This window comes from Vombatus ursinus, unplaced genomic scaffold (assembly GCF_900497805.2).
Source record: "Vombatus ursinus unplaced genomic scaffold, bare-nosed wombat genome assembly UNPS02012156.1, whole genome shotgun sequence".
In the NCBI taxonomy this organism is placed as follows: domain Eukaryota; kingdom Metazoa; phylum Chordata; class Mammalia; order Diprotodontia; family Vombatidae; genus Vombatus; species Vombatus ursinus.
The window spans coordinates 4,570,130-4,584,818 of NW_020951934.1; the positions used below are offsets into that span (position 1 = coordinate 4,570,130).

A 14,689-nucleotide genomic window follows, 5' to 3' on the forward strand; every position below is an offset into this window, starting at 1 on the left:
GCTTGGGATGTTCCAGGGACTTCTGGCCATGAGACAGGAAGAGCAATTAGGGACTTAACTAGAACACTACCAGCCTCAAACTACTTAGGATTCCCCATAGATTCCTGAGCAGAAGTCTTATTATCTTGGGGTAAAGGAAAGAGGAATACCCCTCTATTTTGTGTTCTCCTTTCTCCTTCCTTTCCGTTTTCTCCATTAAGCTTTGTGAGACAAGGGGATGCAGGTGGAGTGCCCTAGGATTTGATTCCAGAACTGAGGCCCCCTTGGTGGTCATCTGCTCCAAAGTACTTCTAGACAACAGGACTGAGTCATCTCAGAGAAATGTTTTCCCTTAGCAGATTTACATCAGACATCATTCTTTAAAAAAAAAAAAAAGTGTGGGGCAGCTAGGTTGTGCAGTGGATAGAGCACAGGCCCTGGAATCAGGAGGACCTGAGTTCAAATCAGGCCTCAGACACATAACACTTACTAGCTGTGTGACCCTGGGCAAGTCACTTAGCCCCATGGCCTAGCCAAAACAAAAAGTTCAAGCATGGAGATCCTGCCCCTGACAGTAATTTGTTCCATAGGTTGGTCTTTCAAAAGAACTAGAGAGGGTAGAAAGGGTTGGAATTCCCTTCATCTTTTCACACCAAGAACAAATGCCATTTCCTCCTTTACATCTTCACTTCCTTCCCCAGTCAGAAGGGATTATTTTCCCTCACTTGATTTATGTTAAATACTTATGTACTTAAATATGTGTACAACTTAAACATGTATAATACTTTAAATATATGTAATAAATACTTTTATATTTATGTGCCACATGACCTTTACCAGACTGCACTCACTGAGGGCAGGGATTGTGTCTTTTTTGCCCCTTAGCACTTAGAACTGTGCCTCAAACATTGCAGGTGTTGGTACATTGGTGGAATTTTATTTAGTCTAGACCTCACGGCTTCGTGTGAATAGTAGCATGTAAAACAGGAGGATTCTGACCAGTGAGTGTTATCAGAACATCTGAGTAAAGGGTCAATCAGCAAATATGTGCCAGGTATTGGGCTAGTTGCAATGACAACTATCATATTCTACAACACGTTCCAAATGAATCTTCAGCCTTAATATTGAAAATCATACTATAGACAATAAGGAAACTATCGCTCTTTGAAGACCTAAGTACCACATATCAAGGGAATAAATGAAAAAAGGTGGTCAACAGGCTAGTAAATATCTGAGGGGGGATTTGAACTCAGAACTTCCTGATTCTAGGCCAGGGGTGGGGACCCTCTGACCTTAAGGCCACCAGTGGTCTTTTAGGTCCTTAAGTGCTGCCTTGACTGACTGAATTTTCTAGAACAAATCCTTTTAATAAGGGTGGTTTTATTACAAGTGGGCTTAAGGCCAACGTTTCCCCACCCCTGCTTGAGGCACAGCACTCTATCCATTGTGCCAACAGCTGGCTCCATATCATAGGACATAAATGGAATTCACTAAAGTCCCAAAATTCAATGTAACATTTGTGCATATTTAAGTGAAAAATCTAGAAAAGGCACTAGGCTTACATAAGCCATAACCAATTGCTTCTTCTGTTTCCTAATTTGAAGATTGTTGAGGGGATTGTGACAGATCTATACTCTAAATTTAAATTAACTCTTCCTATAAAAATGCTTAAACTGCTGTCTACCCATCTTTGGTTCCCCTGAAAATTAGAAAAGTCACTCATCTCTTACACCTTCCCCGTCTTATATTTCCCTTCATTGGCTGCTGCTTTTTCCACAGCCCTCTTTATCCCTTTACTCTAGGGCTATCTCCCATCTCTGGTATATACCCCCCACCCACACCCATGGTCTCTTCCCCCAAAAGAATGACCCTAACTCGGGGACTATTTCTCTTTTGTTTTTGTATCATGTGACTCCCTACCACAGTACTGCCATCTTTAATGCTTGATTACCTTCAAAGAAGAGTTCAAGTATCACCTCCTATGGAAAGCCCTTCTTGGTGCTCTTGTCTCACCATGAACTACTGTTTGCCCTGGTATGTGCTTTCGATTTGCTGGCATATGCAATTAGATAAAACATAGGACAGCAGAGACAAACTCATTTTTGTCATTGTAGTTCTCAATTAGGAGGTTGCAATAGTCCAGACATGAGGTAAAATTCTACACCAAGGTTGGTACCAGTCAGAGGAAAAAAGGGGTCTTATGTGAAAGATGTCAGGAAAGTAAAATCTAAACTTGAGTAGAGTGAAAAGAGGACAACTAGGTTATAAGCCAGGGTGACTGGGAAGATGGTCCTCTTGGTAAGAACAGAGGGATTTGGAGAGAAAGTTTAATTAGATTAGACCTGCCCCATAATTTCCTCAGCCTTTCCCTACAGTTCTCCCTTAAGCATTTAACAAGATTACAAAAAACACCTGGAAAATAAAGTATTTATTAATATGTATTTCGTGAATCAACCTGTGGCACAAGTCTGTCCAAGACACAAGTTAGCAACTATTGGAGGGGGTGGGATTCCAACAAGGCTTTCCTTCGTTCCCCATCCAACACCATTTCCCATGGATTACAAGCTTTACAGTTTCTGTAAATCATATTTGTCAGACATAGCTGACTTGTGTAGACAATGCAAGATCCCACTGTATTTTTTTTTAATTTTAAATTTTTAAATTTTTTTTGAATTTTAAAATTTTTAATTTAAGTGAGGCAATTGGGGTTAAGTGACTTGCCCAGAGTCACACAGCTAGGAAGTATTATGTCTGGGAGGCCAGATTTGAACTCTGGTTGTCCTGACTCCAGGGCCAATGCTGTTTACTATGCCACCTAGCTGCCCCCTATAGTTTCTTAATTAACAAAAATAAAATCAATATAATATCAGTATTTGCCCTGGTAGAATCACCATCAATTTCTTTGTACCCTTTTGGACATTACATAAGATTAAAAAGTAGGATACAATTCTAGGATTATCCTGAAATAGCTCTTAAGTTTACCCAGGCCTGACTTAATGCCATTCTATGGCTATTTGGAGCCATTTGGGTGACAGCTCAAGCAAGTCACCACTTTCCGCCACCTTGGTTCCCTCCTTAATGCCATTCTATAGAGGGGTTAGGAGGGAAGTCACTAGGCGAGTACTCCCTTTCAATTGGCAAACAGTAACATGAGAATATGGGATCATCGTCTTCTTCAGAAAGGTCATCCATTTTCAATTTTGTAATAGACAAGTCTCTCCCATTCATGTAGTGGAGACTTCCAGAGGTATAAATAGCATACATCTGACCTGAGGAAATATCTGCAAATGTGAAAGTCCTCTTTCGGTCATCATCAGGTAATTCATAAGGATAGTGACATTGCAACAGTCGAGATTCTGCAGAGAGATTAAAGGCATCATTAGTCCAAATCAGTACTTCAGTGTGCTGAGTGTCAAGTAGAGATGGGTTGGGCTCTCTGTTGTGTTCTAGGGACCCCTTATAGGAAAAGAATATTGTCTAGGTAGGAAGAAGGGGCTGAGGCAGCTAGGTGGTCCACTGGATAGCACTGGTCCTGATGGCCCTTGGACATTTACTAGCTATATGAACTTGGGCAAGTCCCTTAACCCTGTTTGCCTCAGTTTCCTCATCTGTAAAATGAGCTGGAGAAGGAAATAGCAAACCACCCCAGTATCTTTGCCAATAAAACCCCAAGTGGGAGCATGGAGGGTTGGACACAAGAAGAAGGGCTATTGACTGAGGTTTCCAGCACCCATATCATCTGCTGCCAAACTTTCCCCAGCTCGCCTGGCCCAAGTAGGGAGGTTTATGTTCCAGGAAGGTTCTAATTTACCCATTAACTATTTGCAAATGATTGTTGTTTTAGACCATACCAGTCAATAAGTTTCCCAGGGTAGGGAGAACCTGGTGATGTAGAAACACCCCCTACTTAATGCAAGATCTTATCAGCTTGTAGTCTTTGGTACTTGCACCAGATTCTTGATAGCCAAGAGATCTAAGACCACAAATTCAAAAGGTATATGGTTTGACCCTCAGAAGAAAGCCCAAATCTTGACTCAAAGCGCTGACACTTACCTTGAAATTTTTTCAGAAATTCTCTTAACTCCATACAGTAAGACTGGCTCAGTTTTGGTGTGAAAGGTTTTGGGGTTCGAAACAACAGGGACTCACTCCTAAGGGAAAAGAGATACTTAGTTATCCTAGTCACCACAGGCTCTGTGCTTTCCATGGCACCAAAGGCCTTACCCTGTTTCAGGCACAGCTATTATTACCCTTACCCCTACTATCCTTGATAACCTATTATTTTTCTTCGGAATGTTAACTTACTTGTGCAGTGTGTCTTCTACATCCTAGGAGAGAGAAAAGAAAAGGTCAAAGGCTGGCAGGTTTCCAAGGCATAATTTATTTATTTATTTATTTGTTGCTATTTATTTAATTTTGGCTAGGCAATGGGGTTAAGTGACTTGCCCAAGTCCACACAGCTATTGTTGTGTCTGAGGGCAGATTTGAACTCAGGTCCTCCTGAATCCAGGGCCGGTGCTCTACCCACTGTGCCACCTAGATGCCCCTCCAAGGCATAATAATTAAAGGAAGCCACAGGACCCTATCCCCCTCTGGCTCTAGATGGATAAATTTGAGTAAGACACCCTTGTCATAAGCTTGAAAATTCTCACCACTGCCTAGAGACCATCATAAGTTTCTCACCTGCAGAAGTTCAGTGTCTGTCATCTGAGACTTTTCTTCCAAACTGGAGGCCATTTCCCTCAGCTCATTCTTGTAATGGGACAGATGGAAGCGGCTCATCCTCTTTTTCTCTTTGTTGAGAGTTTCCTGCCAGGCCTCCTGCTCCTTCAGCTGCTCAAACATTTCATCCTCCTCCTCATCCAGGTCCACAAGACTGTGGACCTCCTCTTCCTCGTCACTCAGGAATTCACTTATTTCTTGAAATTTTTCCTCAAAGGTTTCTCTTGGCATTTCTACTTGTTCCTACAGCGACACATGCTCTGATGTTAATTATAAGGAGGACAATAGCCACTTCTAATCAATTTTGACTTCCAGCCTGGTCTGTCAAGTATATTAGAACACTGGACTAAGCAGGAATTAGGAAGCCTGAATTGAAGTACATGCTCTTCTCATTAGCAAACTAGGTGACCTGGGGAATGTTATTTAATCTTTCTAGCCTGTCTCCCATCCACTGAGAAGGCAAGAAATTATATACAAGTGATATCGAGAACATTTCCACAATACACATGTTGGGAAAAAAAGTGACAATATGGTGAATAAAAGGGAATTTAAGATCCCAAAAAGTCATGGCAGGCAGACTTACTTCCTATTTGATAGTTACTAAGCAAGTATATACTAGAATATACTTGGGAGCTCTTTCTAGGCTTGGAGACACTAGCTATGTGACCCTGGACAAGTCACTTAACCTGTTTGCCTTAATTCATTGGTGAAGGAAATGACAAACTAGTCCCTATCTTTGCCGAGAACCCCATGGACAACAACAAAGACAGTATACTAATGAACTGTTAGTAGAGTAGAACTGGAGAACAATTCTCCTTTCTGGAGAACAATGTGGAACTAGGCCCAAAGGTCTACAAAAATTGTATATACCCTTTAATTCAGCAATATTATATGTTTCAGTTGTGTCCTGCCCTTTGTGACCCCATTTGGGGTTTTCCTGGAGTGTTTTGCCATTTCCTTCTCCACTGGATCCAGCAGATCCATTTGCAGGCAATCAGAGGTTAAGTGACTTAACCAGTCACATAGCAATGAAGTGTCTGGAGGCTGGATCTGAACTCTGTCTTCCAGAGTCCAGGTCCAGTGCTCTATCCTCTAGGCTTCCTCTCGGGTCAGTATTCTAAAGACATCAAAGAAAAGGAAAATGACCAAAATGTTTATTGCACCACAATTTTATGGTGGCAAAGAATTGAAATCAAGGGGATGCTCATCAATCAGGGGATGGTTGTAAATGGTGTGGCATAAGATGCTAATGGAGTAACTACTTTGCTATAAGAGATGAGGCGGTGGTTTCAGAAAAGGACTGAAGACCTATATGAACTGGTACAAAGTGAAGAACGCAAGGACAGATCATAAATTTGAACTCAAAATTTAAGACAAGGAATGTTAAGTAAAAAAAAAAGGTACGGATGCTATCGGTACTCATAAGCTTGCAGGTGAGGAAAAGCTGAGAGTGGATGAAGAGTCAGGATGCAAAAGATCTTGAAATAAAGTCTTTCACTAGGGTAGAAAAAAGTGTGCTGGAGGCATGGCTAGGCAGGACCTCACCTGAAAAACATTTGGGAGTTTTGTGTGATGCAGCAATCAAAATAAAGCTAATGCACTAGAGGGCAGTAAGGAAGACCTAACTTCTGTCCCAAGTTCCTGTCTGCGTTCAGTTCTAATCACCATTGATACTACCATTGCCAGCACCCAAAGTAAGGTTAAGAAGATCCTAAGGACTTTGAATCCAAGACTGGGGGGGAAGGGGAGAGAGCTCTTAACCACTGGGTTCAAAAGGGTTTAACCATCACAAGAAGGAAAAATTGTTTTGTCTGACCCTGAGGGTAGAACCAGGAACAGTGCCTAGAGCAAGTTGCAAAGACTTATGTCAGGCAAAACTTCCTAATGATCAGAGCTGTCCCCAAAGAGACATGGGGGGGCTGGAGAGGTAGGTGGATATTTGCTCTTCCTTGGACCTCTCTTCTTGGAGCAGAAAGTAGATGACCCTTTGTCAAGGCATATTATAGTTGAGATTCCTTGGGTTAGATGGATATATAAGTCCCTTGCAATTATCAAACCCTATGATTCTGACTTCAAAGGGTAGAAGGGTCTGAGGCAGGGTGAGCTTCTGTTTGCTAGCTTAGCATACAGCACAGAGTTTGGATTTGAGTCACTTAACCCTTTTGTATCTGATCAAACTACATATCACTGGAAGATCAAATAAAGGATACACAAACTTATGGGGAAGAAAGAGTCAGACACACTTACTGTCCACACAACAGCCCATGAACGAGGTATCTTCTTCTCCTCAAAGATTAGCTTCTGAACATCTTTTAAATTTCCATTTACAAGTCTGAGATTTTCCTGGAGCTTTTTCTGCAAAAGAAACAGGAGACAGCTTTAGTAAGGGGCAGGGGCTAAGAAATTCAGGAGGCCTGACAAGCTAGTACTATTTGTTTTAGGGCCCTCGTCCTCAGCTGTGATAGTTCAATCCTTTAAAGGGGTGGCTCAGAGATAAAAGGCTAACTTGGGAGTGAGCAAAATGAACTTGGGGGGAGAGGGAGGTAGGTGGAAAGAGGCACTCACTCAGGTCATGAACTCCCTCGGTAATGATCTGTCATTACCCAATGGTTACTCGTCTCCTAATATTGCCAATTCCGATGCCCCAGTTACTCACCTTATAGAGCTTAGCAGCTTCTTCTATGGGTTGGACTGTGTGAGCTTCATGTTCCTGGGATTGTGAACAGGGCACACAGAGTAGGGTCTGATCATTCATACAAAACAACTTCTTAACCTCCTGGTGGAGGTCACACTTGTTGGGTCCCTCAGGCCTCTGTGGAGGTTGTTTATTGGTAACAGGCTTCTTTGGAGGGAGTTTTCTTCTTCTCCTTAAAGCGGCAGCTAAAAGGCTTGAGTGGAAGATGGCCCTGCACCTGCAGCAGGAGGTATGCCCAAAATCTTCACTGGAGTCACTGAGACAAGATTGGCAAACACTGTGTCCACAATCAGCCACCACTGGGTCTATGAGATGGGCCTGACAAATGCCACAGGAGAGCACATTCTGATGACCTTCAGTAATGTCTTTAGAAGCCATGATCCTGAGAAAGAAAGAGAAAGTGTGAGGGTGTTAAGGATCTTTTTCTCAGGGTCCATCCCTCCAGCAAAGTAGCTGGTAAAGAACAAAAGTAATTCTCCCTCCCAGTCCCACAGCTGAGGATTCATATCAAGAGCAATCATCACAATAAACTTGAGGACTGATCAAGTGATAAAAAGAATTTGCCAGTCCTAGGAGTATTAAGAAATGGGGAGAAAGGGGGGCAGGTAGGTAACACAGTGTATAGAGCACCAGCCCTGGAGTCAGGAGGACCTGAGTTCAGATCAGGCCTCAGACACTTACTAGCTAGGTGAGTGACCTTGGGCAAGTCACTTAACCCCCATTGTCTCAAAAAAATGGGGAGAAAGACCAGGTGAGAAACCAAAATGGGGGAATCGTGATTTTGGGAGGCCTGACCCAAGCACGGTACATCAAAATTCAAACAAATTAAAGCATTCCCAACTTCTCTCTCTCATTTCAGCACAACTAGAGTTTTTGCACAATCTAAGGAAAACAACTACCACAAGAAAAGAGAAATAAGTTTTTCCGGATTTCCCTGGGATCAAGATCTACCAAGAGTTTTTCCCTCTCCTTCACCTCCCTGCCCTCCAGGCTACAGAACAGCTTTCTGGTAGCTTCTGGACCTAACAAGGTTTCCTGGTCATCCACCCACCATTTGAGGTTTGGGCCTTTAGACTTTGGAAATCCCAAAACCATCCAGGACACCACTCTGCCCTGCTGATCAGTCACATTCCAGGGAGAGTACATGAGATAAGAGGTGCTATATCCCTGTTGCAAATGCGTTCACAGAACCAGGAGAACATTGTACACGGTAACAGCCACATTGTGCTATGACTAACTTTGATAGAGTTAGCTCTTCTCAGCAATGCAAGGATCTAAGACAACTCCAAACATACGATGATGGAAAATGCTATCCACATCCAGAGAAATAACTATGAAGTCTGAATGCAGATCAAAGCATATCGTTTGCTCTTTTTGTTTCGTCTTGTTTCTTCTTTCTTGTGGTTTCTCCTATTGGTTCTAATTTTTTACAATATGACTAATGTGAAAATGTTTAATAGGAATGTATATGTGGAGCCTATGTCAGATTGAGGTAGGAGGGGAAGAGGAGAAATTTAAAACCCAAGAGCTTATGGAAGGGCAGCTAGGTGGGGCAGTAGATAGAGCCCCAACCCTGAAGTCAGGAGGACCCGTTCAAATCTGGCCTCAGACACTTACTAGTTGTGACTATGGGCTAGTTGCTTAACACCAATTGCCTTGCCCCCCCCCCCCAAAAAAAAACTGTATGGAAGTGAATGTTGAAAATTCACTAAAAATTAAAAAAAAAAAAAAAAGAATCAGTAGTAACAGTCTGGGAAACTGAGAGAAGCTTATAGTCAAGTCAAATTCTGCCTAAAGGTCAGGAAAGTAGAACCTTAACAAAAGGTCATTGTCAAGAAAACCTCAAATGAGGTCAGGAAGAAGTTTGAAGACAAATAGGATCAAGTGAATGAAGGTTTTTTTTTTTAAAAGGATAGAGAATAGGAGATGTTTGTTAAGTAGCAGATGAATGAAAATTAAGAGTGGAAGATTAAGAGTTCTCAGCAGAGATCAAGGACAAATGTACAAAGTCTTGGCACTAGCAAAGGAAAGGTCCTGTCTTTTTCCTTTCCTTTCTCTACTTGGATTGGCAGTCAGGAAGACCCAAGTTCAAATCCTACCTTAAATACATACTAACCTTGTGAACATGGAGCAAATCACTATGAGGTCTCCCTGTTCTTTTGCAAAGTAGGGATAAGAAAGGTAATCTTCAATCACCTTTCGTGAGAATCCAAGATGTCCACTAATGCATCAGGCTGCACGTACATATTATCAGTCACAATCATTTTTGTAGGCTTATTTAAACTGAATCCATCCATTGTACCTTGTGGGGGGGGGGGGGCCGTGGGAATCAATTGGGAGTTAATGATGTCTGCATGATGGCTTGTAACAAAACTTATCAAGAACCATTTTAAAAAGCAAACATCTAATTCATACTCTATTCAAGATAAAAATGAGCAGGAATTTGGTTCACTAATTACCTCCTCACCTCTGACACTTAGAAGCCAGTAACTGCCTTCAAGGATCAATTCAAGGAGTACCTGCCTTCTACAGGCCATCAAAGCTCTGGTCCTTCAATCTTGTATTTTCATTGTATCTAGGATGTGTACCCTGTGTGCACACGGAGATTGCCAAGTGTCTGCAGCTAGAGGATTCCATTTCTTGCCTTTGTACCCTTAACCATTTAGCTAAGGGCCTCCCTCAGTCAGCCCTAAATCAATGCTTCCTGATCAATTGCTCCACCAAATAACAGGATTAGAACATGCCTCCTTAAACCTTGGACAACATTATATGGAACCTGACAGGGAGTGAACAAAATGAATCCTCATTGCTTTTTCATGGTCTGACTTTTCCCAATATGAAAGCCCAGCCTTCCCATCACCTTGCTTTATCTTCTGTCTTAATGCTGCTCTTGGAGGTGCGTGAGAAAGATATTGTAGGAAGCTTCCCAGGAGACTTGAAGTCACAGCTGACGAGCTAGTTTCCAAGTGTGGACAGATGAAAAGGTAGTGTGGGAAAGAACTAAGTGCCAACCTTTCTTCTAAGTGTTGGAAACACAAAAATCAAAGAAGATTCTTGCTGTTTATTAGGAATAAAATGCTGAGAACTGACACACCCCTTCTAAAAAGAATAGCAAGACTGACTTAAATCATACTTCCTCCCAGTTGGAAAGTAGAAAGAAATGGTAGGAGGCAACCAACTGATTGCCCAGGTGAACCCTGCCTCATCCTCCTCCCAAAAAAATACAACCATGCCTTCAGCGTTCATCTTCCCACTCCCCCACCCCTCACTTTCCTTCTGGGACTACCTTCCATTTATACTCTACACCTATTCAAATCTATACCTATAGATCTTCTAATATACATGGTTTTTGCAGGTTGATTCTCTAGGAAGTCACCTAGGCCAAGTAATGATAATAATGAATGTTTTAAATCACTTTAAGTCTTCTCACTTGATCCTCACAAGCAAAGTAATGCAAGTGCTATGGGTTATTCCTAATGTAGGCAAATTGAAGTTGAGAGAGGGTGACTAGGCCAGGGTCACCACAGCTGATAATTGTTATGAGGCAGAATTTGAACTCCAAGTCCAAAGGTCTCTCCACTCTGCCAGTAGAAGGAGGAGGATGTCGTGTGATTTGATAGAAAAAGACTTCTAGGTTTGGAGCCAATAGTCCTGGGTTCAAATTCCACTGCCAATTTCCCCAAGGAAACCTACCTTTGATAGCTGGGTTGGCTGTTTTCTTCCAAGAACTCCAGCAGCGGGAGAGTTAGCTCTGAGCAGGAAAGTTCTCAGACCAAGCCAGTGCTGAGTTTTTATATGCTTTCCCCAGGCAACCCCTCCCCTTCCTTATTTACATTGATTAGGTGGAAACAGAATTCTATATTGGCTGCCTGAAATGCCCTCACTCCTCAGCTCCGTTAACTAGCTTCCCAAACAAAGCTCAAACTCTTCTATAAAAGACCTTTACCTACTCACCACCCACTCTTGCCCTCCTCAACACCACAGACCCTCCCCCTATTCCCACCCCTGGCCTTCCTTATGGGATTATTTTTCATTTACAGACTATATCTATATATTTTGTATGTCCACTTGTGTGCACATTGTCTCTCCCACTGGAATATGCCTTGAGGATAGGTAGGACCTTTCTTTTTATCTCCAGTTTTTAGTACAGCTTTTGGCAGAGAATAAATCTGATCAATGCTGAATAATGATTGATTGACCCCTCCCCCTCACCAATAACTGCCACTCAAATTTTTTCCCCCTCCCTCTCTCCTTTCTGGTACAGTCCTTACAATCACACACATTCTGAATCAATCTAGGCAATCACTTCTCAGAAACAAAGGGGGAATTTACTGACTTGAGGAGTTAATCACCGACTAATCTTAAAAAAAAAAAAAAGGTACTTAAAGAAGTACTTAAAGTACTTAGAGCAGGGGAGGTTCCAGGCTTTAAAGTAAATATTCCCTCACATTTTCTTAGGCCTGGTGATAGTATTTTACTGACTATGCCCAGTCAGTCAGTAAACATGTATTAAGTTCCTACTATGTGCCAGGCACTGCTAAACATTGGAATAGAAAGAAAGGCAAAAGACAGTCTCTGAATAGAGGAGAAAAAAAGCAAACAAATATTACTAACAAACTCTGTGTAAGGTTAGAAGTAATTGGGTAAGGGTAAGAAATAATCAATAGAGAAAGACACCAGAAGTAAGAAGGTTTCCAGAAATCTTCCGATAGAAGATGAAATTTTAGCTGGGAAGCCACAAGGTCACATTTTCTGAACTTTTCCGAACTAAGAAAAGGAGTCAATGTGAGATTAGTGGTACCCATCCTAGCAAGACTGGTAAAGGGGAGTCACTGGGCAATACGGTGCAACCATGCCCTCAGAAGACGTTGTAGACAGGATACTAATAAACAGGGAGTGGCTTTCCTAGGCTCCAAAGAAGAGTCTGGGACCACGCTGCAGCTGTCACTAGCTGGTTTCCTTTGGTGGGATGCAAGATTTAATTTATTTTAAAAATTAAATGATTTATTATAAGCATAATGTTAAGCATCGATACAACCAATTAGAGATGCTTTACAACTATTTACATTTAAATAAATGAATTTCATAGATTAAAAATAATTTGTTAGTCAATCCTATATCTCCACCTTCCCCATTCCTTGTTCATTTATTCCCATTCCATATTTTAAAATTGTTTTAATTGTGAATTTTAGGACCAAAAAAAATTACTTCCATATACACAGAACACACAAAAAGGATTCTATATGAAATGATGAATCTGTTATCATTTGCTTCTTTAAAAAAGTATATAATAAATTCTACACATAATTTTCAAACTTCTGTTTTTTTACACTTTCTTATGAAATTCCTTCTGTCCCATACATTTTTAAAAGTGTTATCATAACCCTTTTTTATATCACTGTTACTAACCCCTTTTCCCATCCTCTCAGTTAAAAACTAAAATAAAAAATAAAACACTTTGAGCAAATGAGAGTGCAGTAGAGCAAGACAAATCCGAACAGAAGCCTTGTCAAAAATATCTACATCTGTGCCCATCATCTCTCTGTGCCCCTCTGCAGGCTAAGCCCTTATGACCACGGGAAGAATGAATGTGAATGAGTGTGCTGGTATAACATTAAATTATGGGACCCTTTCAAACATGCACTGTAGTGGGCCTTTGCCCTCATATCTCTCACCACCAGACAAACTTTCTGAATTGTGTGGGATGGAATGTATGCTGCTCTGCGGTTTGAAACTTTTTCACGATTAATGTGGAATGCTGCATATACAGTCAGATACAAAGCCTTGCTTAGTTTTGAAAGAAATGGATCACTAAGTAGGAGATGAGAAAGGGATGTGCTCTGACATGAACCAGGTTGAAACAAAAAGTAGGGATGAAAATAAGATAAATAAAAGTTAGTCAATAAATATTTATTTGGTTTTTAAAAGCATGGAACTGATCTAATCACTGGGATACAAAGTCCAAGTTAAAACATTCCTTGCCCTTAAGGAGTTTACATTCATGGCCCCACCCTCATCCCCACCCCCACCCTTACTGAGAATTTCCTCTGGTTAGGTAAACTTGTAAACTTGGCAAAGATACTGGGGTGGTTTGCCATTTCCTTTCCCCAACTCATTTTACAGATGAGAAAACTGAGGCCAACAGAGTTAGGTGACTTGCCCAGGATCACAGACCACACAGCTAGTAAGTGTCTGAGCCTGGATCTGAACTCATGAAGATGATTCAAAGCTCAGTGCTCTATCCACTGAGCCACCTAGCTGCCTCTGGGAACTCAGGGTCCAGCAAAAGCTGTGAGTAGGTGGAGTGAGTTCATTATCCAATCTCAGACACTTGCCATCTCCGGAAGTTGGTGGGTGTGGGGTCTATGTCAGTGGGTGCGTAGAAGAGATTGCTGAAGATGGTCCTGCTTTGTCTGCTGGGTGGGCCTAGGTCCATCTAATCTGGGTGGGAAGTAACAGGTGACTATCAGTTCTCTGATCCAATCAAAGGGTGGGTAGATTCCCAGCTGCTGGGACTGAATACAGTTGTCTGGGCTTGAGTCAAGCAGTCCTGTGTTTCAGTGAGAATGATTGGGGCACCTAGAAGAAAGGAGGTTGGGAAAAGGGCCACTTAATGGGGGAAGGAGGTGCTGGGAGATGTTCTGAAGATATGGGATAACTTCATCCTGGGCCAAAAAGGCATCTCCTCTCACCTCAAATCCTCAACTTCTTCCCCTACAAGATTCCTCTCCTGTCATTAAGTAGCTTCTAATTTTTATTCTCTGAGGCACATACTCTGATGCTGTGTTAAATCTAGTGTCTCTAAGGGGTTACTTATTGGCAGTACTACAGTGGCAAGAATGGAGTAGAAAGAAACTGGGTGTCAGCCTAAATTGTTCTTTTGGGCACAATTGCAATAATGTTTCTGTGTTTCTTTCCCTCTCAAAATGTCCCATTTCTGGGGGGTGGGAGTGGGAATTTAAGAACCTTTCTGCACCAGGAAAAACATAGAAAATAAAGTGGGAGCCCAACAGTTGAGAGAATAGCAGGATAAACTATGGTATATGAACCCAATGGAACATTGTGCTTTCATGAAGGACAAATACCAAGAATCCAGGGCTGGGGTGGAATGGCGAATGCACTTTCAAGGACTCACTTGTATTGTTGTTGTTGTTTTACTTTATTATTAGAGATCCTTCTCTAGTGAAAAAACAAAATGCTTCAATAACACTATTAAAAAAACTCAGTAAGTAAAAGTTAGTAAGGCTTCATAAATAGGTGCTGATTGATGAATAGATAAACTCCCCCCCACCC

At 41.7% G+C, this 14,689-nt stretch overlaps 1 protein-coding gene across 1 annotated transcript; it reads right to left on the reverse strand.

Annotated features, from left to right (window-relative positions):
- Positions 1 to 3,054: 3,054 nt before the first annotated feature.
- On the reverse strand, positions 3,055 to 7,774 carry LOC114039624 (E3 ubiquitin-protein ligase TRIM17-like). Its single transcript, XM_027857481.1, has 6 exons — positions 7,358 to 7,774; positions 6,949 to 7,056; positions 4,663 to 4,944; positions 4,285 to 4,307; positions 4,033 to 4,130; positions 3,055 to 3,335 (listed from the first exon to the last, which is right to left on the reverse strand). The coding sequence occupies exons 1-6, from the start codon at positions 7,772 to 7,774 to the stop codon at positions 3,055 to 3,057; spliced, it is 1,209 nt and encodes a 402-aa protein (XP_027713282.1).
- Positions 7,775 to 14,689: the final 6,915 nt, after the last annotated feature.

What these genes read in the sequence shown, in the direction of transcription:
- LOC114039624 (XM_027857481.1), bottom strand. Translation starts at nt 7,774, where the DNA reads ATGGCTTCTAAAGACATTACTGAAGGTCATCAGAATGTGCTCTCCTGT. An exon ending in GTAGAAGACACACTGCACAA is followed by an intron (nt 4,131 to 4,284) that starts GTAAGTTAACAT and finishes CTTTTCCCTTAG; the next exon opens with GAGTGAGTCCCTGTTGTTTC. An exon ending in ATTTCTGAAAAAATTTCAAG is followed by an intron (nt 3,336 to 4,032) that starts GTAAGTGTCAGC and finishes ATCTCTCTGCAG; the next exon opens with AATCTCGACTGTTGCAATGT.